Here is a 26036-nt window from a genome sequence, read left to right on the forward strand (position 1 = left end):
ATAATTAACTGGTTCAGGATAGGGTCGGTTCGAATAAATAAACATCGTAGTAATCTTCATAAGTAGTAATTTTTTAAAGTAATAACTAAAACAAAGAGTTAACGCATTAGGGAACGGTAAAATAAGATATAATATATGTATATATATGGATATAGGTGTGCATATCATACATATAACTTAAAGTAAAGTTTACAAATGAAATAGTTGATCGATCATATTTTTCGGTGTGATTATAAATTATGCTACCTAATTAAAGTAAAAATGATACGACGTTCACAAATCGACATTAGGATTATAATTTTTTTATTTTTTTTTTTATTTTGGGTTAATCGTTCAGCGAATGAGCGAAACAAAAGATGAATCATTCCATTGCACTTTGAGCTGTTGTTTCATTTTATTGTACAAAATAAACATTATTTAGAGATAAATTTCCGGTGCTTCGATAATTTCCTAGTTTTTGAACTCCAATCCAATTTCACGATGGAATAATTCCGAAGTATTGAGATTGAGGCATCATGCTGATCAATGATTACGAGGAAAGTTCTTAGCACCTAATCTGACGGATAAAATCTAGATACCGACTTTGAAGAAACCGACGGACAAAAGTACCCAGACTCACCCGCTATAATATACATATTTAATTGGTTACGGATAGTTTAACAATAGGTATTTACAATATACAAGGTTAATGGTGAGAAATTGAATGTATGAATCGGTAGGTAGACTACGCGACGTGCTCGATGTCGTCATAGTATCATACGTTACATAGACCACCGACCTCATCATTCTTCTTTTCTGGTATTCCCAAACAAATAGTAGAACAGATTTATCGTGTCAGTTTATCAATTGATTTTTTCAACCTCTGCAAAATCGTGCATACTTATGTATGTAAGATCAAGCCACGAGTCCGTGAATAGCACGTACAAAATCTAGAGAGTTTGTATCATGTTCAATTTCCAACACATTTCTGCCATGCAAGACCCCCGCAAGCCATAGAGACGACAAAGTATATGACAACCTGTAAAGCGAAACGAGTTGTAATTAGGAATTAGGTGGTTGAGAAGTTTGACACTTGAAATTTGTTAGTGAACTTCATACGCACAATTAAGATGAGAGCTACAATCACGTAGAGTTTGATGTTTTTCCAGAAGAGGGAACGAGCCAAGTTCCTGCTGGTTTTTCTAAACGTGACAGACTGCAAGACAAAGTGTGTTCGATTACAACGAACTTTTGATTCCAGTAGAAACATGAATATTAATTCTTATAACTTACGCTGGCAGTCAGATTCTCGGTTTTATTAACAAGCAGTTCGAGTCTCTCTCCTCGCATGGCGACATTGTCGATATTTTTTACCATGATATCTTTGAGTTCGTCAAGTTCTCCATGAACTTTAGAAAGAGTGTCAATATCCTTTGATTCGCTATAGTGTTTCTGTGAATATTTCAGGTGACAGTTAGCTCCTATGCGAATTTCTAACAAAACGACAACACCTTATTTGATGACAACAATTTTTACCATTTCATTGGCCAAAACTCTTGAAAACTCTGAGTTCATTGCGTAAGCCAGAGCAGTTTGAGCACCCTGCCCATAAGCTGCCTGAAATCTTCTCTTGATTTCATTAAGGTACAAGAATGCACGTGATCTTTGAAAATCCTGTAAAATTTTAATTAATTACAGAAAACTGAAACAACAATTTTTGGTAGCGCCTTGGTAGGCAAAAAATTGAATAATGGAACAAGGAGTGATGACACTCGATTATTACATACGTCGTCTGCAATGCACATGTATATTATTCTGTTCTCACAGATGTAATGGAAGAGGTATGGCCCTTGCGAGTAGGTGAGCTTGTCGTTGTCAGGAGGTATTTTGGCCAAGATCTGCTCTGTGAATTCGGAAAAGTTTCCTGCGCACGCCGCATGTTTAGCAAGCACTGTGGGACCACGAGCCACAACGCTGTAGAAGAGAGGCATTTTCTATCTACAAATTAAAAGCAAATTAATGATATTGAATTTTGTAACCTCAATTTGGATATCTCACAAATTATGCGTCATATCTAACAACTATGAAAAATATCCATGCAAAGTTCAACTGTCGCAGTGACAATGTTGCCTTGAAAAGTGGGTAGCAACAATTGGGAATTGATTCACCAAAGATTGGATTACGCATTGTGAGGTTGATTGGACAGTATTTACTGTGACTGGCAATGACCTACCTTAATTTATGGAGATGTCGATGAAGGTTATAGAAAAATTTTATACTCTTCAAATTAATCTCACGCTGCAGTTGAAAACAATGCAACTATGGAATGAATAACCCACATCAGGGTACGATGAATCACTAGATAACGACGAAATTAACACAAACGTCAAACGCGTCAAAACACTCGTCGCTACTTCTGTCGCAAACAAAGCAGCGCAAAGCACAGCGCGTTTAATGCTATTAGTTACCTCAGACTGCGGTAGGGGTGATCGAGATTTCGATATTTATCGCCGAATAGGCGCGCAAAAATCTCGTTCTTTAAACGTTCAAAGCGTTGACTGAAAATAGTCATTCAACGGTGGCAGAGAGGAATCTTTTCTGGAAGTTGGCATGGATTTTGCTCTGCCAAAGTTGAACTTTCCTCATCATATTTCGAATGAACTTTCAAAGCCTTTTCGGATGCCATAATTGAGTTTCAGACCACCACATATTCAATATTCTGACTCAGCGTGCGATTGGGTGATTGCCCTGTCTGCATGAGCGTGGACTGGAAATTATGGCTTCTAGTCAGGTCGAAGTGGCCCGAAAAACGAGTTCACCTGTATAAAATTAGGGGATAGGAAATTTAATTATAAAATTTATCACAAAAATGGTATGAACAATCAACTAGGATATTATTTCCACAAACTTGGTCATCACCACTTTTACCCAAGGATTAATATTTTTAGATCGCAACCAGTTTCTCGTGAATCTCACCGTATACGTATAGATATTCTTTTCAAATCCTCCAAAAACCCGACGAATCGTTGACTGAAGATTGCAGATAATGCAATTTTCATTCAATGATTCAACGGTTGAATAGGTTCTTCAGTTTATTTACAAATTGATGAATTGGTTGGATTAGAACTTAAATGTATTCAACCCGGGGGTTGAAATCTATCTGTTGTACACTACAAACCTTTTTGTACTTGAATCTGCGACATTTTTCAATTTTTTTAATAAATATTGTTGCGACTATGTTTCAGCAGCTGCAGTTATCATATTTTTGATTTCAGAAGCTCATTTAATTTGACCTTGCTCATTTCCTCAACGAGTTAATATTTTGAGTATATTTCACAGTTGCGACGAGCAAAATGAATGAATTATTCAAATTCAAAATTCTGAAGTTATTTTCTTATCTCACTAAGAGATCAAATTCATTTATAATTAAATTTGATATAGTAACGAGGTGTTGTTCAGTTTTAAATTTCATCCAATTAAAAAGATTTTCGAATTTTCTGCACGTGCTCGGCGGTGTGTTGCATACCAAAGCGTAAATATCCGAGTTATGTGGTACGGGGTGATGGTGATCTGCTTTGGAGAACGCAGAATGCGGTAAATATAAAGTTAGCGTTGAGCCAGTAAGCGTCGTATACATTCAGATAACGGTGTCGAGTAATACGGAGTCCGTAAAGTCGTAGAAACTATACAACTACCTTTTTCTTATCGCCGTCAGTAGTTATAAGCGCATGCTCCTAAGCCGACTGAGACAACGCTGAGACTTCCTGGGGCATCGGTGCTGAATGGGTGCTGATCGTGAAATTCTAGCAAATAAACTCTCCTGCCAAGCAAACGCACTTGTTAGGTGGATTCCAGTGGGCACGTTGCTCCGCCAGTGCTACAATAGGTGTGCGTTATCTTTCTACCTCAGGGTGTGGATGTTCCGATTTATATACAACTATCGTCTGGCGAAGATCGACCTAGTCGGCTGAATGGGTATGTCGGAATATCTTCTCGTATCTATTGTCATAAAATTATCATGTTTGTAAACCAGTACTTGAAATTTTTTTCATACAATTTCACGTATTTATTACTTAGATTCTTACAATTATCTATTTATTAGATCGGTGTACCTGGCTCTATATGTTTGAAACAGTAAACATGCTTTGTCCGGTGTGGAGTGACGAGAATTTGAAATTTTGGTCTTGTCAAAATGGAATAGATGCTAGAAAAAGACACGTGACACGCATGTGATCGGTTGCACAGTTGTGTGCATAATCACGCGATGTAAACGTCAGATGAAATGTTGTTTTTTGCAAATTCCATCTACTCAACAGTGACGGGTAAAACGATTGAAGAGCGCAATCGTTCGAAATTCAAAATGACAATCATGGTACGCGAGTTTTATCAAGGGTGATGAACTGCTCGATTCGTAAAGTATTGATTGTACGAAGGGCTGACTCCCGCCCATAGCGACGGAAATGCTGAAGTAGTCGAGCGAGCGGTACACACATCAAGTTACAGGGATGTGGGATATGGAATTTCATTGTTCTCATATTTTCCTTGTAATTTTAAAAGCTTCTGCACCGGCCAACTGCGTCCCAGATGTTTACCGGCTGATCAGCGACGAAGACGTCATTGATTATTAATGATTCAAAAAAACGAACGATAGAATCATCAACATGTGCATGCACATTGCATAGTTTCTATTGATTAGATTACCGGTTATTTTATGATTAGACCGTCAATAATTAGATGAACCTAATCTATATGTAGAAGATAGTTTCCCGTGTAACCTCGATCGCTGACAAATGAGAACCCTGCGGGACGCGGCAAAAGAACTGTGTCTATTTTGCTTTCGGAAATTAACGCCTTCGCTAATAACCAATGATTGTCGTGAATGTATTACTGATCCTAATAGAGTGATGCGTGATGTTCCAATTATAGCGTCTAACCGTGCGTGGAAAATGAAAGTAGATTTACATGCTCTACTTGGAAAGAATTTAGGATGAACTGACCGACGATGATGAATACATTTATCGCCAACTCTCTGATATTATTAGTGGAAGCAGCACGCATTCTTTTTTTTTTTTTTTATTTCTTTTTTCACCGTAGCGTTTGTAAAAGTCTCATCTCATTCTTGACATGAAAGTTGCGATCATTTTCCTTATCATCGTTCGTGATCAAATCCCAGACTCTCAGTCCTGCTCGGAAACGTGAGAAATATTCTTTTTTACAAGATATTGTAATTGTATCTCGATTCAAAGTTTTGCACGAGATTAAACATTTGCGAAACTCATGTTGAAGATAATAGGGAAGAGAAATATGAATTTCAATAAATCACCGGTGTGCTTAAAAAAAATAATCGTTAACCGATAAAATTGCATTCAAATGTCCTCGAAGACCGTTCACATCGTCCCACTTGTATTTCGACACCCATTCGGAGTGCACTCATGTCTTGAGGAAACTTATCAAAGTCACTGGATTACGATTTTTTATGCTCATTTATTCGAAGCCAACGTCAAGAGAACTTTTTAATTTCTCTTGAGGTGAAATAAGTTATTTCCGCCTTGAAATATTAGGCATAATATAAACACACTTATTATCGTCGGCGCAACGAGGCGTGAACCAAGATCCTGAAATGGATAAATAGGGCACAATTCTAATTGTAAAAGCGTTGTATATACCGCATCGATTAATAACTTCGTGCCGATAATTTTTCTGTTTTTATTTTGTAAACGCTGCTGTAGAGAGAACGAAGTTCGCCTACGTGACGGCCTTCGTCCTCGGCGCCGGTACGGCGGTCGCTTTTGCTTGGTGGCTCTGGAATCGTCGCCAAAAAGAACAGCCCCCTAAAAAATGGCGAAAGGTCGGTGAACTGAGCGATCTGATCGTATTCCCAGTCAAATCTTTGGGAGCCGTTCGTCTAAATTCGATGGAATGCACACCTCTCGGTCTCAGGGATGGCTGGCTGAGAGATCGCACGCTAATGGTGATCGATCTGGACGGCCAATTCGTCACGGCGAGAAACATACCCAAAATGGTGCAGGTACGAAAGAGCCGGGGGAAAAAAAATGTGATGACTTTGTTTTTGTGAAACTAGCGGAATTACGAAGAGTTGTTTGTTTCTGTAGCGAAAAACACTGCTTCATCTTTTATCAATGTGTAATTATCTTGGAAGATTTGTTTTTTATCATATCATTTAGAAAGTAAGCCCACTTCTGTTTCCATTGTTCCACGCCCGTCGAGATTACATAGAGTGATAGGACGCCTTGATTACGACCTTCCGGTGCACCGTACTCGGTGGAACTCGTATTCTAATCCTATTAAACGCGTGGCGTAATTTTTAACGTGTAAAACCGTATGTCTGCGGTGAAACTTAATTGACGATTTAACGCTCATTTTCTAGGATCGAGTCGAGTCTGTTTGGATTTGAAAGAATTGTTTTTCCGCAGGTTTCGCCCTCGATTTCTGGGTCGACGTTGACCCTTCGAGCGCCAGGAATGATGGCAGTTTCCGTTGACCTCGCCGATCGTCTTCGAGGGAAAGGATTCCGGGCAGCCGTGTGGGGTCAGGCCGTTCCCGCCCGAGATTGCGGAGAAGAAGCGGCTCGCTGGCTGTCCAGGTTTCTTTTGCAGGAAGATGCTGGTCTGAGACTAGTGTATTATCCGTTAGATCGACCGTGTAGAAATGTGCGAACGAAAAATAAAGCCTTCCCGCTAGTCATCGGCGAGGATACGGTACGTTTAACATAAGTGGGAAACCAAGCCGCGTGATTATCGACGTTTTTTTTTCAACGTCGATCCTTATAAAGCGTATTTCTTTGAACATCACTGGGACGTTGTAACGGTTCGTCAGATTACATGAGTATTTATCCGGAATGCACAAGCTTTTTTCTCCATTATTTTTATACTTTTATCCAATGCCTCGGAAATTCACTTCGATCCATTCTACTGGTTGATCTAGTCATCGAGGTAATCGTCTTGAATAATTTACCGGGCATAATAATATACAAATTTTCTTACCATCCGGCAACGCGTGTTTATTTTTTCTTCAGGGGGCGTATCCCGATGCAACGAGTTACACCTTGCTGAACGAGGCCTCAGTCGCTGACCTCAACAGTCGTCTCAAAGATCCTGTTACCCCGCAACATTTCAGGCCAAATTTTGTTGTCAAGGGCGCAGAGGTATTGGAAGAAGATAGCTGGGACTGGGTAAAAATCGGCAGCGTTGTCTTCAGAAACGTAAAGCCCTGTACAAGGTGCATATTCACAACGGTAGATCCGGAAACTGGAACGAAAAATCCAACCGTTGAACCGCTCAAGACGCTGAAAGGGTTCGCGTTACTTTTACCACACGTGTAAAATAATTCGTCGAAATTTTCAGCATTGTTTAACACTTAAAAACTTTTCTGTATCCCGCTGCAGATACAGACAAATCGAAGATCCTGCGTTGAGACCGTTTACCGGTGACAGTCCGGTGATGGGAATTCACCTGGGCTTGAGATCGAACAATGGAAAGGTCAGGCTCGGAGATGGCGTTTTCGTCGGTGTCCCCGAGGAGGAAGAACCTCTTTATTCGCCGCCGCTGCTTCACCGATGGAGCTCGTGCGACCACGAAACATTTCCCGTCGATGGAAAAGCGACTCCTGCGGACGATGTCGATTCCCCCGATTCTCCTGGGAAATTCGGATTGAGTGGTGGCTTGGTGGCAGATTTGGCCAATCTCGAGTGACAATAATTACAGAGAAGATGTCAAAGTAATTTGGAAAAGAATTCGAGTCGATGGAAGAAAGTTTTTTGAGGGTTTTGGATACTATTTACAATTTGGTAAAATTTTTTTTTGATTCGATGCGTGATTCGGATTATTAGGGGTACAGGTAGAGCGAGATAAAATGGCGTTGAGTCTTATTGGCTCGTCATTACAATGACTATACATATACTCATTGTTTAGTTAGAATATTTTTCACGATACAATTGTGAATCTACTGTTAAGATTTTGTAGATCTTTTGAAAGCAGCTGAAGTTAATTGTTGAAAAAGAGACTTCTACGAAAATGGGTGTACCGAATATCGTAGGGAAAAACCTTTTTTAGAGTTTGGTATTTTTTCATATATTTCAAACGATATAGGAATTCAAGTACCTGGCCTACGAACGAGTACAGCGTTTCGAATATGAGAATGAATTAATTCTAAGAATCTTCCGAAAATAAAGTAATTATACCATGTGTCCCAGTGTTTACACTACAGTATGTTTAGTTGCCCACTATCAGACGCCAAGGTTACATACACACGGCGCTATAGCGTGACCTTGGCGCCTGACAATAAACAACTAGACACACTGTAGTGTAAACGCTTGGACACATGGGACATCATGGACTGATTTCGAATTGCTATCCAATAACCGAGGGAGGGAATTTGCAGCTTACATAAAATATTATATACCTACATAGTGATAAATAAAGTGTGACCACACAATTTCCTAAGAAAATGAATTATTATTACAATAATATTTATTTATTTACACTACAAAATAACAGGGGACGATTTACATAAGTTGGTAATTAGCCTAAAGTAATTATATTATCATGGATTATCAAATTCATAACGTCTATTTACGCGCTGTTATCGAGGGCGGATTTTCATCTTCAACTTTCGTCTGTTCGAGAAAATTGAAGATGAAAAAAATAAACAACATACAGGCCTCGGCGCAAACTGGATGTACGGTATTCGAAACGATTTGAAAAAATGTCTGTGCCGATCAGATGGTTTTTTCTCTCGCGCTAATAATCGAATTTCCTTTATTCACTAAACGAGATCAAAACGACTCGGCACATAGTTTTTAAAAAATCGTTTTGAAGCTTTCCGCATCTCGATGAAAATTCGAGTTGCCAATCATAGAAACTGTGGTAATATAGTGAAAATATAAATGGGCACTCTGTGTGGCAATGCGTCGATGGGATAACTATATACAAAAAGTGTTTTATTTGGGACATAATTTAGATTTTTTTCACCAATCTTCTCGTATATCTTTATACTGTTCGTATTCGTTTTGTCGTATGAGTAAAAAAGAGCATTTATACTGTTACATACAGTTCGTACAAAAAAAAAAAGAAAAAAAAAATGTTCCGTCAATATATAATTTAGGGGTTTTGCAGGGTGAAACTAGTTGTCGAAGGGTTCTCTCGTTGAGTCATGCGATCAGCGGGGACAAGAGGCAACGGTTATTTTCTATACATTTTCTTCTATAAAATTTCCCAATTTGTGTTTTTCATTATTTTTCTTTTTGTCTTTTGGTTTTGTCCTTTTTTTCAATGTTGCCAGATCGGTCCCGCGACGCATTCTTGTAAACGTGGCAGAAGAAATCAGCGGGGCTTCCGGATTTACTCCGGATGCTAATTTCTCGCTGCTTATTCCGGAAGCGTTCTAGATGATGGAGGTGATCAGTCGCGCTTTGAAGTTAACGATTCGTTCGCTGGTAGCTGCCAAACGCTGTGAATGAAAAAATAAATATTGATATTAAAGTTCAATGTCCCTGTATGAGAGTACCAAATAATCGATAGTTCTATTCTAGTTTCTATGTATAATAATTGAAACGGTTCTGAAATCATTCCGAAATTCGTAGACGTTACGTGATCGTTTCATATATGGATATACATATTCTGCGGTTACTCAATTCACGCTTGTGATTAAATGCGAATCGAACCCGTCGAAAATATAGGTGCTGTAAAATGAAGTAAAAAATACACACGTACACGAATATGTATACAGCTATATGGCTACATAGAGTAAAAAAAAAAAAATAATAATAATGATAAGAATTATAAAGACATGAAGAATTGTGAAAGATTTTCACATCGACGAAGTAGCCCGCTCTAATCCTAGACCGTGAATACTTTCGAATATAAATGCAGCTAATTACATTGGCTAATTTTTTGCCTACGTTATTATTATCGTTGTTACTCTGATTATTAATATCATCGTCGTGATTACCGTATCAACTTGTACGTAATGATATTCTACACTCTTTAAATACCACTTTTCATTCGTTCCGTGCTCTGACCCGCGGATACAAATTGATTATCTGTGAAACGTTGCTTCTCCTAATATCACCCAGCAAACGCTTCGGATTTCTGTCCGGTTTCGATACGGTTAAAAATTCTTTTTGGCTTTTTTTCATCATTTTTTTATCACTTTCGAAGATTTGCCACAGCTTATCCACCGTCGCTGGCTATACTTGTATTCCGGCGAACTGGGTAACTCTCCATGCTAGACGAGATTAAAATTTAGATACATGAACGCGACGGAAGCCATGTAACGCTTGCATAAGTCCCGTGCAGTCGGCAAATGTATCAAGATAGTCTATAGAGCTATTTCATAGAGAAAGTTGAGCACATTTTTGCTTTCCATTGATCTGTTCAGTGTTGCATAACTCGCGAACACCAACCGTCATATCTGGAGCATTGAATTAGTCATTCGACCGGCGGTGAGAGATCTGTTAACTTTTATACGTTTATTTGACTTATTTATTAATTTTTTTTTTTTCCCCCGCGATTTTGAGCGAATTATTGCTACACTCTACCGATCGTTTTTACTCCCGTAGTACGGGTCGCGCCGTTCAAATCTCAGGGATAAATTAATTACTTTAATTGGAAAAATATTGATAGATAGATAAAACCGATTGCTCTAACGGTACAAGTCATACGTGAGTTTCGTACGTATAATTGGCGATCCATATTCTTAGCAAATAATAACTATATGATGAAAATCGTGATGAATTTCTAAAATCACGTAACAACCGCACATTGCCGTCCGTCAGTGTTACCGGTTACCTAAAGCCGGTAGTCTGCAGTGTTCGGTGCGGTGCGATTATTTAAATAGGTGTTAAAAGAAGTTATGATACTCGATAGTATCCATGTAGAAAACTCATTGTAAAGGAACGATCGAATCGTCGATCGAGAGGTTTGTCTTTGTTTCTTTGAAATTGATAAGAACTTGCGTATGTGTGCATATACGTAAATCTTCATTATTTCATTGCGATGGTATACTCACAAGGATCAAGTCTTGGATGAGGTTGGAGATGCCTCTGTTTGCGATGACGAAGAGTCTGGTGACGGGTCCGGGAACAGCTTCCTGACTGCCGTCGTTACCCTTGCCAGAATCAACTGGCGAGTTAGCGGCGACGTCAGCAGCTTCGGAGCTTCCACTTCCGGCGATCAGCTGTAAAACGATTGAAATAAAGTTAGTCAGGATGAAAACAGGTTGATTATGGATTCTCGTATAGGCCAGGATTTCGGGATACGAGGAGACGCAGGCTCCCTGTACTGGTCCAGCGCTCCCGACACTACGTGGTTTTTTTTTTTTTTTTTTTTCAATTATTTTTCCCCCTGCTACGCAAACGTTATTTTACCCTAAACAACGTCAACTCCTGCGTGGTGATCAACGACAACTAATCATCTATTGATTACGGTGGGTAAAATAATTATTCCTGTAATTATCGGAATCGGGAAGTATGCTATTGAGATTATTCAAAGCTCATTATCACATAACGTCGATATTCACATCTTCCAACCGTTTGGATTCAATCAATTTGAGAATGAGACGAAAAATAAAGACACGATTCATCAGCATACTTCCGGTATATCCGATCACCACTACAGCTAAACAACACACCAGATTACACTAGCTATTATAATACATGATAAAAAAGGGCAGACTTCTTTTATAAACGCCATTTTGATTCTAATGGTGCAAAATAGAATCACAATGGATACTCGTTACTTCTTTTCATTGCAATGTGAAAGAATATTCGAGTTTAATTCATTTTCTTTTTCTTCCAAATTCTGATTACTTGAAAAAGAAACGAATCGTTTTATTGTCTGTCCGAAATTATCGTGCTTTACATCAAGTATGAGAAAAAAAAATATGAATAAAGAACAATAAATACAGATTATATATATACGGTGCAGATGAAATTACATTAACAAAAATTTTTGATAACAACAAAATACATGGAGATTTATAGAACGAGAAAAAAAAAAATAAAAATAGGAAAAATAGAAGAGTGAAAAAAAAAACAAAAAATTAAAGAACAAAACAATTATCAACATCGTAAACAATTCGATGATCGTCAATTGCCCGTCGTTGTTGACTCGCCGGAAGTCTTTTTTCGTTCTCTTTTCTGGTCAGGATGTCTGCGTCGCGTCGGGACCGTTGGAGGTAGCCAGAGGCTGTGGTTCGGGATTGAAGTTATTTGGAATATTTTAGGGGAAAATAGGACGTGGAAAGGTATGTTGGGTGATAAAACAAAAAGGGAAAAGGGTTGTTAATTCTTTCGGTCAAACGAGAAATGAAGTAAACGAGCATGCGGAAAACAATTCAACATCACATATCAAGATCGAAATTGTACATAACAATAATTAATTGTAATTATCGATTTTTTTTTTTCTGTGCCGTTATGACACCCGTGTAGTACGTCATCATCATCATTATATCATCATCTAGCTACTGAATCAAAGTTGTATTTATAAATTCATATAACATTATTCATAATCACATACAAAAAAGAAAAAGTAGAAATAGAAAAATTGTGAAATCTCGCATTCGATTTATAAAAGTCGTTTGATCTACTTATAAAGACATATGTGCAAACTAGAAATAGACTAAGTCGAATAAAGAAAAAAAAAAAAAACAATATACAAAAATAATGAAAGATATCTTGATATGTAATTGTATGTATATTCATGCATGCAGCCAATTAAATCAAGTACAAAAAAAGTACAGTGAAAAACGAGATTTGAAAAGGAGACAAAGACCGAATTTTATACGTATAGGTATGTTATTAGGAGCGTCTTAAGTACAGTCAAGAGTATAAGTGTGAAAGTTAATTAAGGTTTAAAAGGTGCTAAAGAAGCGGTTGCAGCTACAGTGGTTTTGTATGAGTGCGGTGCTTTTCTCAGAAATCATTGCGGTGCAGTTTGGTGAAGAATACGATTATAGTTAAATACAGCATAGGTACAGTATGCATACGTGCTTTATTCAAGAACGATTATTACGGTAACAAAGAGATCCGCGATGATTACGAACTCAACATGCAAATGCGTAAGCCTATTGCAGCGTTTCGTGTATGGCATGTATTGTAACGTTCGGCGGTTGGGCGTAATCGAATTGAAAAAAAATTGTAATAAACCGAATAATGATAACGATTGATGAATCGTCACGATCGATGAAGTTTTTCCGAATGATATGCGCGGATGTGTGGTACGAACTAGCAAAAAACAAAAAATTGTAAAACAAAAAAAAAATGATGAATAATGGCCGCTCTTTAAAGTTGCATTAATTAGTTTGCAGCATTATCTAAACTTGCAAATCATCCGGTTATGATTCTGAAAGTAAAATACGTGTACAACGAACGAACGATATTCTTTCAAGGATCACAAATTGTACGTTTTTTTTTACGTTTTACTTCATTCGATTCTGGAAAATTAAGTCAACGTTATCGCTCGACGAAATTTGTTAAGCACACCGTTTACGCGGATAAAATCGATGCATGCGACAGAATTTTGCATTCGTCATGCACTCGTCAAAGGAATAGTCCTTCCGCCTTGTGTCGTCCAAGATGTAATAAGCGTGTCACCGAGAACGGAGTGAGTTCCGCACCCAGTCAAAGTAATCCCAGTGCATGTTGCGATTTATTCATTCATTCTTTTCAGTGTAAATCGAGGCTATACTAATTCGAGAATCGTATATCTGAGGGTTCGCTTCGAACTTTAAAACAAGACGACCGAGGTGCGAAGGACTCGGTTATTTTTCAACCTCGTAAAATAATTAATTCAGTTCAGATGTACAGCCTGTTCGATACACTGAAAATAATTTTCGCGAAAGTCGATCGATGGTTTCATCGCTCCGTGATCGAAGACAAGTGCAGACGCGAGAGAACTCCGCGTTTGATAAGTATGTACATGCTATGACACAGAGAGTGCGGTCTAACGTAAGATGGAAAGAAAGAGCGGTAACAAAGAATGAGAAAAAATGAAAGAAAGAAAGAAAGAAAGAAAGAAAGAAAGTGTCAGTGAGTGTCAGTAGTGTGGTCGACAGGATTGGCGTACCCCGGGGCCGGCGTTTGGGTTGCCGGCTGGCGCTGCGGAAGAACCGGGTCCTGGGGCTGGAGGAGCTGGAGGGGCGGGCACCCCCGTGCCCATGGGTGCCGGGGCAGCGGGGATCGGCGCGATGTCTCGTGACGCGCTAAGACCCAGCCCAAGGCTTTGGGTACCCGCAACGACACGGTACACGGTACCAGCCGCGCGAGCCGCCCCGTCTGCAGTTTGCTAAAGGAAGATAATTATCTTAAATTCAGACCACCTAAGGTCGTCAATTTTCGAATCCGATTTCCCCGCATCGATTCCCGACATCGATACGGACCTCGCGTTCTCTTCTTTTCCAACTTCCGGCGTGGGCTGAAAAAATTCTTCACATCCTGGTCTTCGCCCTAGTACGGTATACTTGTTATGATCGATAAATTTTTCGCAATTTTCACCCATCAAACACAATCGTTGTTGAAATAAATTTAGGGTCCTTACCGACAAATATTACAAACGATATTCGTCAGGTATTTGGATGTAATCCTACCCCATGTGAAAGGTCTTGTATTGGTAGAGAATTCTTTTTTCGATTGTTACGTAATATCCAAGTTGGCGGATATTTCATTTTCAACGATATATACCTGTGGTGCATAATGTTCGTGGGACAAAAAGTTGTAGAAATCGCAAGGAAAAACGAGAATTTAAATCGGATCGAAGTTCCATCAGGACATACAGTATTTGCGCGTTCCTCGAGGGTATGTTTTTCTGCGATGTATACCCGCATTAATGCGCTATCGTTAATACTGTGAACCATAAACGGGGGAAGGGGGAAAAACAAGTCGATAACTTGTCCCTGTACATAATTGATTGAATTGAGTTACATAAACGATCGGCGCCATCGATACCGTCGTCCGTGTTGGGGTCAAAAGAGTCGTGCAATTAAGAGCATATTATAAACTTCCTTGATCAAAGTCTAACGTCCGAATCACCATCGGGTGTCATTAAAATTACGGCGATATTATTTACCCGTACAGCAGTGCACAGGCGGTGTGTAATAATGAAAATTTTCGAATACATATTTACGTCTACATGCATGCGGTACTTCGCATATCGTACCCGTGTGTTATTGCTATCCGTTATGAAACACCGTGTCGTTTTAATTTAGTATAAGTCTACAATAAGTTGACTTTCACCGTCTACACCAGACGCCCTTGCGGTTTATTCCGTGATCGCCGATCGCCTTCTCTGTACTGCAGTAGCGGCGCGGTTATCCCGAAGGTACGCGCGTATTACCGATCTTTTCCCGATCAATGGTAAGACCGTTGTACCAGAATTGTATCACTTAGGGATTTAAAGATCCGATAACCGAAGGATACGCGACAGCCTTCAGCCTCGGGCTGTAGGTAATCCTTCTTTTTTTTTTGCTCTCCGGTTCTACACACGTCAGCACTTAATGTCACGCTATTCCGTAGCGTCGAGTACCACTTTTTTCAACGATCATCATCGACCGCCGACGAGCGGAGTCTCCTCTTTTCGTTAGAGGCGCAGCGGCGCGACGGAAATACCGAACGGTTTTCCCCATTTCTTTTATTTTTTCTTAGGAATATCGAAACCACCTACCCGGATGAGGTCGAAGATGAAGTTGCCAGAGCCACCTCCACCCCCCGATAAGCTGTCCCCGTTGAGGAACCTTTTGTTTCGGTTTTCATCCGACAACTCGACGTCGTCCAACGGGGTGAGATCACCCGCGGGGGCTGCGTCACCTTGTTCGTCGGCAAACTGGACTCGTACTTCGTTATTCTGGGATTCGGCGACCACTTGATTTTCGGCTTCCGGGTTCACGTCCTGCGCAATAAATTTTCACATTTTAGCCATACGATGAAAAATTCATGCCCCGGATGATTTAATTCAAGTGATAAATACTGCACGTGAATAATACTACTGAAAATTAGAAATTGCGTACTATACTGCAACCTGCGAGAAGAATATTAATTAATGCGCACAGTATTAGCATTAGAAAAGATATATGGGATCTAGAATTTTTGCTCTCATATTGTCTTAGAATTATGGAGCACGATATGAAATTATTTAACATTCATATATTACTGCGCTATACGTGGTCATCAAGGACTTTCGTAAACCTTGTACGGATTTATTTTCCGTATTGTACACATCTGTATTCATTTAGTCGTCACAAAAGTCCCCGTTCATTTGATGATATTGCTTCGCGCTATTTCCATTGCTTGAAGCAATTTTTTTTGGAAAATAAATCACGCAATGATCACGTCGTCATACGACGCCAGCGGCGACTACGATGTGCGTGAATTATTCTTTAATTTAGACATGGTCCCATTCAGTCTGCATGGGATTGCACCGTATCGATAGTAGCGGACGTTATTCGTACGGTACTTTGGCACATTTACATACACAGATGATTATTTGAGAAATAAGAAGACTACAAAGATAACTGTAGAGAAACACAACTCTTTCCGAATCGGATGAGCCATGTGTGTGTGTGTACGTAATGAGATTAGGATTCATGCTACGCGTAGCGTCAATTCTACGGAGCAATCGAGTAAGTACACGGCGTCTACGAGAGATACAATAGCGAATACAGAAGAAATGGAAGTAGAAGAGAAATAAGAATAGAGAATAAAAATGGGTGCGAAGAAAAATGCCTCATCGGGTCAGCGACAAACGAGACATCGTTTACAAAAGCGATGAAGAGCGAGAATAACACAAAAAATGGGATGCACACACAAGTGAAGAACGATTAGATTAGCGGCTGATTGTGAGGAGAAATTTTGATGCGAAAATTGACAGAGACTTCGAGATACTCAGGAGAAACCCTCGCGGTCGTCCAAAAATGAGGAGGTCGTCCGAGATTCTTGGCAGTCGGTCATTGGGACTGCGTAGTTTCGGTTGTTTCTCTATCAACTAACGTGGTTTCTTCGGAAGAAGACGAAGACGGGCTATCTTCCTCTTCGGAAGAGACCGTAGGCAGAGCTACTTCAACCTCGGCACCACCACGACTTCTCGAACTTATTTCATTGGCACTGTCTGATTCGTTGGTGTCGTCGTCGTCGTCGTCACCGAATGGCGATTCCACTTCCACGGTGGTTCCGACGCTCTTATCTCGACTCTCTCCGTTCGAACGACCCTGACTTATGGCCATTCGTAGCAACAACGGTCCAACTGCACGGATCACTTCACCCGTAATCATGTTCACCTTTTGTTCAATCATCTAAAAAACAAGCGAGCTTAGGTCGTCTCCAGTTTTTGAAATGAATAAAAATGATCCTGTGGCGGTACAGAATATCCTGTGGTGGCTGTGGTAAGTCCGTTTCGTTTTGTCGTGATTTTTTTTTTTTTTTTTTCTTATTTTCTCTTAGACAAAAACAAACTCAAATGTCAGCCAGTTGGATAATGAGATTATGGTTTTTTTCTCAGAAGATACAAGTGCTTGACTCGGATTGATTCGTCGATGTTCCGAATCGATTTGTATTTTATGAAGAAGAACGTTCTACGGCAGGTGGATAGGTGATCGTAATTGTGACGAACAGCTGACTAATCAGCTGGGAAAAGTCAATGGGAAGTATTTCGTCGAATGAACAAATTGTGACGAAGCAAAGTCTGCAGCTTCGGTTTGTTTTCCGCCACTTCTTATAACTCTGAATACATTTCGCTACATTTGTCCGCTGAGTAGTTAATCTGAATATTGGACAAAGTCGTTTTTGATCATAAATTATCTCACGAAGGTCATTCGGCATAGCGTCACGACGATTCAACGGTACCTCTGAGCTTTATTTCGCCTTTTTTCTCTCAACATATACCGAAATATTTATACTGTGCACGATGCAAATCATTTTAATGATCAATGTTGTCGAGGCTGGCAACAGACTGCAGTCAAAAATAAATCTTCCGATTGTTTGTGTTGGCATTTTTGTTTAACGCCAAAACCACGGTCCGAGGTGATCCTGTTGTTAGCTATAATGAATCGTGAGCCGCAATTGGGATCCCAATCAATAGAATTTTTAATTTGTAGTTCAACGCTATCGTCCATCATGGCCGAAGAATGAATAGCTGCAACGGTCGCACTATACCAGACTGTTAGGTACATGATTTTACTAATTGCATGTCTGCACTAAAAACGTGACGTCTTTCTTTTTGATAAACGAGCGAGCTTCGGGATTCCTTTTTTTTCAGATGATTCGTTCTTGGACCGCTAGCTGAGAGACTAAAACAAATGACTTTCACTTCTCGGCTGACGGACGGTCTACGAAGACGAATTTCTTATATCCTTCTCCTCCTTTGAGTACGTAAGAAAACAAAAAAATCGTCGCGTTTCAATTGATTCGCCAAATTTTTCGCCAATGATTTCAAATTTTCACGTCTTCACTGCGTCTACACGTGACGCCCGGTTCAGTATGTCTTTTGCCTTATCGTCTTCGTCCTTTGTCGAAGTCGTGATTGAATCTCGTTCAGATTTTGGTTGGTAGTGACGCGATAAAGGCTCGTTCCGTACAATACCGTGTCGTGCGTTGTGTTTCGTAGAGTAAAGTAAGTGACTTTCACGGTAGGAATGTCGACTCGCACCCGTCCGACGCACGTGCGAGTATACATGTGTGTACGTAATTCAAGAGTAACACGTTATGTGGATGGGTCTCCATCAACGAACAAAAATTGGGTTCCCGTTGACGATAGTCTGAGGTTGCGACGTGCGAGGATCGTTTTTTTTTTATTTTTTTTTATTCTTTCCTCGTCTTTGAGGACGTGCATATAATTTAAGGCTGTTAAGGTTACGCGCTGCGTAAGGTGTCGGACATCGGGTTTCGGAGGCCAAGGTCCTGAGAATCGGGTAGTTCACCTAAGCGTGCCAAGGAGACCATCAAAGAATCGATTAACGTTTCAATTTCAGCCGATCAGCTCGAGCAAAAAATCTACCCGAAACTTCAACACGATGGACAGCGGTGTGTAATAATCTCATAAATTTTAATACGATTCCCTCTTTTGATTCGATCGACCAGTTTTTAACGTCTCGTTCATTTATTTATTCGTTATGTAATTTTTTTTTTTTGTTTTTTTCAACGGTCTATGCGTCGCACAGATATGTCAAGACTGTGTGTTTTTTTTTCGTTCTATTCCGTTTCGTTTGCGAAATAGTTTTGTGAAATAGCTTCTCTCGAAGATCGATGAGTTGACGAGTATTTGTTGTTAGGTAAAGAAAGTGTAGTTTATAAAATCGAAAGATTTTGATTATTTTCGGTTAATTGAATAAACAATTACGATGACCAAGGAAACACCGATATTCTTATCAGAAAATTGTCGTCGTGTATCCGACGTTAGAAACATCACGGAATTCGAACGGCCTGAATTTTCAGACACCCTTCTATTGCCCGATCACAACTCATTCCATCGACCGATTATGTCTCTCACCTGTGACAGTCCGGGGAACAGTTGTCTCAGGATTCCAATCGTCCTTTTGCTTCTCAGCGCAGCCTGGTCGTCGGCTTCGACTATCATCAGTCTGTCGAGGTCCTGAAAAAAAATGTTTCAAATTCATTTCCCGGTCATCGAGAACTTTTTTATCCCCCATGCCAGAGGTTTCGCTTACTGAAAATTTGAATAGAAGATAAAAAAAAAAAAAAACTTTCAAATGCCGATGGCTGACATTTTGTTATCGGATCGCGAATATTTTATCCAAAAAAGTGTGATCGCGCGATACTTTTTTTCATCGATTATCAGGTCCGTGAACCGCGACTGCGGATATGTGCAGCCTTTGAAAAACGCCTCGTCCAAAAGCTGCCGTGATTAATGACGATTATACATTGTATTGTTGTCGTTTGGTTTGGAATGGGGGCCGAGGTTTCATCGTGCGTTGATTAGACCGATGAACTGACACTAATGTGTTCAAGGCCTCTCGTTCGTAACAGGTTAATACAGTTGCATTACATTCAGGAGTTGTCCGTCCCGACCGACCAATATAATGCGTTATACGGATTTCGCAATTACACGTGTCTCATGCAACTGATTGTGAGTCACGTTTTTCACTATACCAGCTTGTAGCGAGTTGCGCGTCCGACGTTAAAATCACGACGATTCTTTTGTAATCAATGTCTCGGAGACCTCGTCCCAACAAAGATGGACAAGAAAAACACAGTCATTGTTATACTGCAATCTGACTTTTGACAACGATACTAAAAACAAGTATTTCTCGATCGTCGTTGAACTGTCACGACCTTTTCCTCGAGAATTACGGCCGTACAGAAATTTTTCTGTCAAAAACCGTCCGTCGGGAGCATAACGTCCCGCACGAAACAACAAGCGTGACGCATCGTCGTTATAAATTCATACGGAATTTTCTTCCCAAGATATAAGATTCCCAACTTCTATTTCCAACGGTAGCTGGTGTGAGATACATCGAGGTTTCAGTTGCAATGATAATAATAATAATAATAATAATAATGGCAACCAGACGTTAGGCAATTATGTGTAAAAGAAAAAAAACAAGAAAACTAAAATTTGAAACTCCTATATAAGTTTAATACTACACCTAATTACGATCGAACGGTAATTGGGTTGGGCAAGGTAAATTGCCCGCAGAGAGCCGTTGTGTGTGTGTGTGTGTGTGTGTCTGTGTGTGTGTGTGAAATTTGTCAACGATATTGAATTTTATATAGAAATCCGAGCGTTGGAATGTTCCCGAACATTTGAATTTGACCGCGGTCGTACGGACGCCGATAAACGTCAACTGAAGCGTGATTTCACGCGCTTTTGTAACCGTGGCGTATAAAATTGGCAATTACTTATACTAGATCGAACCGAGGCGCACAAGCCATTACCGGTTCTAGCGACCGCCGATCCATGTTATTATCGCCTTCGAAAGACCCTTGCACAATAATCTGCTCTCGTATACCGGAGTTCGAACGTACGGTACGAAGTCCGTCCGAAAATTTGACCGCGTCTCAGAATGAAATTACCTCGAAAAACGTTAGGTGGAGGAAAATTTGTTGGCCGAATCTATAAATTTCCATCAGTGCCCGGGAAATTTTTTGACGTTAGAATTTCGAGACGCTAACGCTGCAGACGATGAGTTTGAATGAAATACGTTGTTACGATGGATAAAAAATAGATGAAAAAAGCAGAAGAAACTTCTTTCGAATTATCGCGTGTCGCTCACGGATACGGCCGTACGGTTGCCTAATTTTAGTGTCAATGTTCACGTAGTGTAAGAGAATGTCGATTAAAATGTTGACAAAATTAGCATAAAAGATAATTCTTGAATAATTTTGCATTTTATACCGCATCGTTACGGTAAAAGCCGAATTATTATGTATACATATTTGAAGTGAGAGTGTCCACCGATCGTTCATTTTTATACGGATATTATGTACGCGTGATCGGGCATGAAATCAATTCACGGTTGTCGATTTTTCATTTTCACGTTTTTACGGATAACGAGGTGATCGTTGATACTTCCATAAGTCTTAAAACTTCGGGCGGGATAAAAATCGACACCGAGCGTTGGAAAAATCGGATATCCAGTCGGAGATAAGAAAACCTCGCAACTTCAAGAACAAGAACTTTTCCTCCTGTTTCATTGCGATTTTATCCCCTTCATTTTCATCCCAAAGCGTACGAGTCCCCTGAGTGTATTCGAACCGATCGACGGCGAACGGGTGATTAGTACCGTGATCCGGTCGGTAATTGGTGCGTATAATTGAGCGCATTTATCAAATAATATGCAATAGTCTATCGCCGATTATATCCTCGTCGAAGACTGTAGCACTTTTGCATATACGTATACTTGCATCGTCAAGTAGACGCGCGTACGGACGTACGTAATCCGCTAGTTTCGTCGCTTTTGCCCGAACCTCCACTTTCCATTGGACACCGATCAGCCGAAGAAAGTGTCCGACGATTGCCCGGTTGACGTCGCGGTGAAAGTGCCGGAGTATTCCGGCACCGAAGAGCCTGAGATCACCGGGCATCCGTTCGCCTCGCTCGCTCGCTCTCTTCGAACCGACGCCGAAATCAGGCAAAATTTTTACGTTCTTTCCGCTCGTCTTATTTTTCATTTACATCTCACCTTCGCTCATGAGCAGTAGGTACGCGACCTCAGACCTTTGGCTCGAGAAATTTTTATACGCCGGTCGGGAGCCTTGACTCAAATGCACCTCTCGAAATGAGTTTTTTTTGTTTTTTGCCACCCGCCATTTATTTATTTACTTATTTATTTATTTACTCGTATGATGAAATTTCGGAGGAGAAACTATGCCCGACGGATCTTCTGTCATCCGAGTTTCCGTTTTCTGATATCATTTGCGTCGTGCGAACGATGACGAGACATGCATGTAATAAGCCGGTCACGATATGTTATATTGTAATTCGGATATATTCAGAGAGCATGAAATACACGTTACAGCTAACAACTGAAATTCGGTAATCGAAAGTGGCTTCGAGATCCGTTACGTGGAAAGTAAATTAGAGAATACGCCGCGTGTATCGTTCGTTCTCAACGGATGCGTTGGATCAAAAGTAAAATTATTTCAGCTCATTTCCGGATACCGCGACTTTTTCTCACTCGCGTAATCGGCGCAATCGATCGATTCGTTATTCAAATTATTTCTCATCTTCCGAATATGTGTACACCAATGTCTGACGCGCGTCTGTATAATCGTCTCGGCTCTGCGTGTATGCTTATTTACGTATTCATATTTCACGTCAATTATTACCGCGTGTATATATTCGAGTTGTAATAACTATACGCTGGTCGGAGAAGAGAATGCGATTTTGAATTTGTCATGCCGCGTACGTATGATTTTATTGCTTTGAATAATTCACGAATAGATCGTCATGCCAATGTACACACACTTGGCAGCCTGAAATAAAGTTCACTTCGTACGATTATTATTCCATTGAAAAAAAAACAAAAAAAAAAAAAAAACACTATACAGCTACGATTCTCTCCGTTCGGATCGAGATTTGCACCGTCCTTTTTCTGTTTTTTTTTTTTTAATTCTTCTCGTATTTCAGATCGACCACCGCATCGCTCGGACGGGATTACGAAATTACGCGGTGAAAGTCACGTAATTCGTGAATCGATAATGAACCGAATTAATTGATCGAACAGAAACACGGAGATGACGGAGCTCAAAACTATTTCAAATTTACGACAAGTTTTTCAACGGAGCTCGCGTAACCCGTTTTTCAAGCTCCGATTTATCCCGTACAACGGGGGACAATTTCTAAGAAAATTATTCTTCTCCCCGTTCATATTATTTGCTTGCGACTTATTCGCGCCGACGCGGTATCGAAAATGCCAACGGAATCGCGAGGAAATCGAGCCGAAATGTGAAACTGACACCGATTGAGCTTCTCTGATGAATTTTTATTTTATTTTGTTTTTTCAACTCACCTGTCCCGCTGGTACGAGACTCTCGGGTTGTTCCACCGGAAGTGCTTGAACCGCCGCAGCACATAAAGCCGCCATCGTCACGAATATCACCCTCGAACTCCTCATCTTGATTGCTTATGTATATATATATATTTCTGAAAAACAAAAATGAAAAGTCAAATTATCGCTACGGACTGACCTGGCATGTGGTACAAGTTTTCAAAAGAATTCAATCCCCCATTTTCGTGAAATCTGATCCTTTTTCAAAGATTTATCGGAGTGGCTGATGTACGGTTTTAAAAATAATTCCCATCTTTCGCACGAATTTTGGATTATCATCCAATCGAATGCGTGAACTTGCTTTGAAAAAACGATAATATTTGTAAAACGGTTTCGCTCGACCGTCATTACTTTTCGCTCGTCGTATGTGATATTAAATATTCCGCGAAGAAGAAGCTCCTCGTTGGGAAGAAAGTAAACTACTCGCGGTGCGTAATGTAAATTCCTAAATACCGTATATGCGCGTATATGTATATTTACGTAGTAGACAGAAGTGCGCGATGACGCAACGAGCGTATACCAAAAGTGGATGAAAACTAACAAGCGCGGATAAAGATCAAGTTGGATCCTGAAGTGGCGGAGTTGTTAATTGTTACGCCTCGTTCGCCTTATTCGCCTTAGGAAGAAGAACCGCTGAAGAAACTCAAATAATGGAATAAAACTGAGCAACCAGCTGTCCAGTTCCAGGCCGATTCGAGTGGGTAGTCGAATAGGTGGTCAAGCCGGTGACGGTGTACGTGCACGAGAACCCCTTTCTATCGCGCAAGATCACACCGCTCGTGACTATCACTTTCAATATTCGAATCGAAAGTAGCGGCGGGTAACAGCCGCGGCACATGTTCGCCTCCGAATCCCCACTCGCTTTATCGCGTAGACGTGTGTAACAAAAAAATATACACGCACGTGAAACGCGCGACCGGTAATCCCGTCGCTCTTCGCTCGTGAGTGAGTAATCGTAAAAAATGAACGTATTGTCAAAAGGAAAACGTCCGATGGAAAAATTTCGGGAAAGCCGGCAAGTCCTTCGCGTCCGCGAGCAAAAAAAGAAAAAATGCAGATTCTTGAGAAAACGTAAGCCTTCTTACGTATCGATAACGCGACATGTTTTTCCCGGAATAATTCGATCAGCTATCTCGACGATTTTTCTCGTTGGAATTAACGCCGGGACGATCGAGAGTCGAATTATAAGTCACTGGAGATAGCTGGATAGAAACGATGACCTTAAGGTATTCGAGCACATGTTTCAAGCTTGTTAGCAGGAGGTCGCGCATATCTACGATTGCAACAGATACATCGGCGACTAGGTCGATCGATTAATTTTCTGCGTACGTCGAACAGGTTTTTATTAGTCGAAGTCAAAAGCACAAATTATGCGTACGCGCGAATGATATTCGATCGGGTGATACCGGGAGTATAATTCGTTGATTGTCGTGACCGATCGGCATCTCCGGTATTATAACGGATGCGCGTTAACTTCGAATAAATTTCTACTTTCTTTTATGTATACCTTATATACTAATTTCACCCGGCCGAAGCTGTGCAGTATAAAGAACGTTCCGCGTTATCCTTACAGTAAATAGTTAGTTTTGTTTTTCTTTTCATTCCTACTATTTTCTTTTTATTTATCATATTCTTCGTTCAACGATCGAAAAATCTTCGTTAAAATATCCATCGATCTGGATCAATTTTACCGAGTATTTTCGGCAACTATACCGCGTTACTTTCGAGCCACTCATTTTTTCACCGACACGGACGGGTGCAGTTGTACGGTGTTCCGTGCTTCGCTATCACACGTATATTTTTTTTTTTTTTCGCTCTTGCGCTTATCTTTTTCATTTAATTGCGAAAACCAAAGAATTCGCATCACTGTGTGGTATCGATTTATTTCAGTGTGTTGGTTTTTTTTTTTTTTTTTTTTTCATTTTTGTTTTTGCTCTCGTTCCATCCGTGTCGATGTGATCGGTGTTACGAAACCATGGAACGTCGCGTCGCATGGTATCGACGTTGAAACAAACGAAACGAACAAAACAATGCCTGGAACTCACCACACACAGATTCCGTCACTCTCTTAAAACTTAACTCAAACTTCTGGTGAGTTTGAGCTGCCGCTTGCTAGCTCGGCTGGCAGACTTTCTGTGACTGTCTGTGTGACTTTGGCCAGCGAGCGGTTTATATTAGCGGGTGGGGCTGCCGCCACCTCTACCTTCCACTTATTATACTCCGAACCGACCGTACGACGTTGGTAACTATTTTCCTTGGGGAAATAAGAGGGAGGCGAATACTTTTGCCCGCGCAACATCGGAATCACCGCGATCCGCATAGATCTCCGTGCTACAGCGTCCGGGATGCGTGCCGATCTGCGAGATCTGATAAAAAAAAACTTGAGGCGTAACACCTGCTTTGTTTCATTTCGTCGCGGGAGGCGATTACTCGATAGGGTTTTTAGGGTGGACGCAACCTGGAAGTATAACCGACAATTAACGTGCGGTAGGTGAGAGAGCTGACCGTAATTCGAATTTTCGTTTCAAACGATCGGTGCGAGC

General features: G+C 40.4%; 3 protein-coding genes across 6 annotated transcripts; 1 reads left to right on the forward strand and 2 right to left on the reverse strand.

Moving 5' to 3' along the window:
• Positions 1–50: 50 nt before the first annotated feature.
• Positions 51–2433, reverse strand: LOC105690158 (vesicle-associated membrane protein 7). Its single transcript, XM_012407731.4, has 6 exons — positions 2213–2433; positions 1767–1977; positions 1516–1653; positions 1273–1431; positions 1103–1195; positions 51–1018 (listed from the first exon to the last, which is right to left on the reverse strand). The coding sequence occupies exons 2-6, from the start codon at positions 1968–1970 to the stop codon at positions 950–952; spliced, it is 663 nt and encodes a 220-aa protein (XP_012263154.2). The 5' UTR covers positions 1971–1977; positions 2213–2433; the 3' UTR covers positions 51–949.
• A 1169-nt stretch (positions 2434–3602) lies between these two features.
• Positions 3603–8446, forward strand: LOC105690161 (mitochondrial amidoxime-reducing component 1). Its single transcript, XM_012407734.3, has 5 exons — positions 3603–3954; positions 5709–6007; positions 6414–6698; positions 7016–7293; positions 7385–8446. The coding sequence occupies exons 1-5, from the start codon at positions 3951–3953 to the stop codon at positions 7689–7691; spliced, it is 1173 nt and encodes a 390-aa protein (XP_012263157.2). The 5' UTR covers positions 3603–3950; the 3' UTR covers positions 7692–8446.
• On the reverse strand, positions 8434–25696 carry LOC105690202. Of its 4 annotated transcripts, none has more exons than XM_020854731.3 (7): positions 25539–25696; positions 23455–23588; positions 19473–19574; positions 15657–15881; positions 14064–14282; positions 11008–11175; positions 8434–9447 (listed from the first exon to the last, which is right to left on the reverse strand). In XM_020854731.3, exons 2-7 carry the CDS (start codon positions 23557–23559, stop codon positions 9382–9384), a joined length of 885 nt encoding a protein of 294 aa, XP_020710390.1. In that variant the 5' UTR covers positions 23560–23588; positions 25539–25696; the 3' UTR covers positions 8434–9381. The 4 variants fall into 4 exon arrangements, with proteins under 4 accessions (XP_020710390.1, XP_048512241.1, XP_048512240.1 ...); XM_048656284.1 differs by lacking the exon at positions 25539–25696 and adding an exon at positions 24164–24295; XM_048656283.1 differs by lacking the exon at positions 25539–25696 and adding an exon at positions 24035–24165.
• Between the last annotated feature and the right edge of the window lie 340 nt (positions 25697–26036).

The sequence above is a fragment of the Athalia rosae genome, chromosome 5 (assembly GCF_917208135.1).
Source record: "Athalia rosae chromosome 5, iyAthRosa1.1, whole genome shotgun sequence".
NCBI lineage: Eukaryota > Metazoa > Arthropoda > Insecta > Hymenoptera > Athaliidae > Athalia > Athalia rosae.